Genomic DNA, 2,243 nt, shown 5'->3' on the forward strand with positions numbered 1-2,243 from the left:
GACAATGAATTCCTTCTCACAGTATATGTTTTAAGGTAGTCCTCAATAAGGTCCAATAATACACTGAAACAGTGTTTCGTTAAACGAAACCTGTCGCGAAATTCAGAATATCCATATTTCTTCATTTGGTCCTCTCGTTCAAGATACCGTCTTGGCCGTTCAATATAACTTAGAAGTTCAATAATTTCATCATAGATGAACTCGAATTATCCATTTTAAATAATGATAATAAATTTTTATACGTTAAACAAAACAAAACTGTTATGCAATGCTGTTATGTAAAAAGAATAGGTTATGTTAGGTTAGAATCGCTCTGTTGTAAAAATGAAAACAAACCCTACACGCTTGCGCCAGACGTTACGAAGCCGATATCCATCCATCTTCGAGTAGATATCTATTCGATAACTTATGGAACCAATAAGCTTTAAACAGACGTTGAGAAACCCAACAGACGTGATTTTGGTAGCTTATGAGACTCATAAGCTTATGTAACCGATATGTTGGAGTTCGGAAACCGGGCATAATTAGAGCGCAAGTTACCTTGGCAGGCCGGCCTAGCTCGACTTAGAGCGCTCCTCAGCTCGCTCAAGTCCGAGTTGAGCTGCTGGCTGGTGAGCGACAACTGCTCAGTGATGGACTGTTCCGTCAACGTTGGTAAAACCGTCTGCGCAGTCTGCACGAAGTGGGTTGCAGGCTGTCGGTAATATTCCCGACGTTACTTTCGGTTAGAGTTTGAAACTGCTCAAGACTTACGTGCAAAAATACTTCGGCCACATACATCAGCTCGCTCTGGGCATTGGTGTCGTCAGGGTTGCTGCCGATGCCCTTGATAGAGTCGACCAACGGAGGAATCTGTTCCGACATATCCTTGGTGTCTTGAATCAGGGCCTCTCTGGTCGCCCCGTTTGGATTGTACTGATGACTGGCTTGCGCGGCTGTAATGCACTGTGTGGCGGACGAAATGGCCTTGCGCGCACACGCCTGAAAGCAACCGGGTTGGTAAAAACCCTATTTAAAAAAGTGGATAAACGTACCTGGACTCTATCGACCAGTTTGGCTCTTAAGGCCGGAGTGGTGGCTGCCACCACTGTGACATCGCGCAGATCTTCAGCGGTTCTTCTCAGTTGGTCCTGACAGCGAATGTCGTGCGGGTGCTCGGTGCATTGCCTCGCTGCCTCAACCTTGAGGTTTTTCGCGTTAAAACCCGCTAAAATCGCCTTTTCTGCGACTTACCATGCGAGCAGTGGCATCGGCCAGAGTTTTGGCTGCAGCCAATAGTCGGCGTTGAATGTCGGTGTTGGTCGGCAGCCGTTCCGCCTCGCCCTTGATGCTCTGAATCAGCTGGGCAGTTGCGTTGCCCAATCTTCTAGCCTGCCGCACCTAGAAATCAAACGGTACAACCCAGGAGCCTTTGGCATGGCGCGGAATACCATTTCGTTTGCATCGCCGGTTGCAGCCGATATCTTGTCGGTGGCCGTGTAGATCTCTTCCACACTGTGTTCTTGGACGGTTGCCTTGGCGCGTTCGCGGGACGCCAACTTGATGTGGCCCAGCAGGTCTGTCAGGGACCGGGACACTTCAGCCGCAGCCTCTTTCAGTTGCTTGTTCAAGTCGTCGTTGGGCGTGGCTTCGTTGCAGATTCCCACCAGATTCTCGACGGCTTTGGCCACCTCACGCACCGCCCCTGTAAGCTGCTCTTGGCAGGCAGGCGACTGGATTGTGGGGGCCACCACTTTGGCACAAGCCACCAGTTGGGACGTGGCAAGAGCACATTGAGTCGCCGCTCCGATTACCCTGCAATAAATGTACACTTAATCAGTAATGCAAAGAGCGCAGGACCACAAAATTAGTTCGGTAAACAAATGCAAGAGGCGCGTTGGTGGCGGGAAGAAAAATTAAACTCGCCATGTGGCTGTCGTTAATCATCACTGTAATCAGCAGCACGTCTTTATGTATGATCAGCAGTTGCCATATAACAAGAATTCTGCTGCATTGCATTTTACTGCTTGCAGAACACGTGTTGGACTCGATTTTGCTAGTGAGCTTGCGATTGTTTCATAGTTTGTTGTTCATAGAATAAGTTGTGCTAAAAAATATAGATAACTAGAGGAAAAGATACCACAGACTTATTTATCTATTGCTTCAGATCACAGAACACCTCTGAACAAGAAGTGACAACTCCATGCAAACGGCCGTGATCGCTTATGCGCGCTCTCTGCCAGGTGTTTCGGTCCCTAAATTAA

The 2,243-nt window shown here is 48.0% G+C and overlaps 3 protein-coding genes across 9 annotated transcripts in view; 2 read left to right on the forward strand and 1 right to left on the reverse strand.

Moving 5' to 3' along the window:
• The window catches only part of LOC109534156 (dimethyladenosine transferase 1, mitochondrial), a 179,795-nt gene that overhangs the window by 23,559 nt on the left and 153,993 nt on the right, over positions 1-2,243 (forward strand). The window lies entirely within an intron of this gene.
• The window catches only part of LOC109534106 (elongation factor Tu), a 37,604-nt gene that overhangs the window by 13,942 nt on the left and 21,419 nt on the right, over positions 1-2,243 (forward strand). The gene's annotated exons all lie outside the window — the stretch shown is intronic.
• The window catches only part of LOC109534105 (talin-1), a 26,541-nt gene that overhangs the window by 11,765 nt on the left and 12,533 nt on the right, over positions 1-2,243 (reverse strand). For all 7 annotated transcript variants that reach the window (XM_048667535.1, XM_048667534.1, XM_048667536.1 and 4 more), the window contains exons 13-17: positions 1,431-1,794; positions 1,234-1,380; positions 1,035-1,181; positions 754-981; positions 541-694 (exon numbers count right to left, since the gene is read on the reverse strand). In XM_048667535.1, the coding sequence (XP_048523492.1) occupies positions 541-694; positions 754-981; positions 1,035-1,181; positions 1,234-1,380; positions 1,431-1,794 (1,040 nt within the window). The remainder of the gene's footprint in view (positions 1-540; positions 695-753; positions 982-1,034; positions 1,182-1,233; positions 1,381-1,430; positions 1,795-2,243) is intronic.

This window comes from Dendroctonus ponderosae, unplaced genomic scaffold, assembly GCF_020466585.1.
Source record: "Dendroctonus ponderosae isolate FM_Combo_2020 unplaced genomic scaffold, Dpon_F_20191213v2 Dpon_F_20191213_6, whole genome shotgun sequence".
NCBI lineage: Eukaryota > Metazoa > Arthropoda > Insecta > Coleoptera > Curculionidae > Dendroctonus > Dendroctonus ponderosae.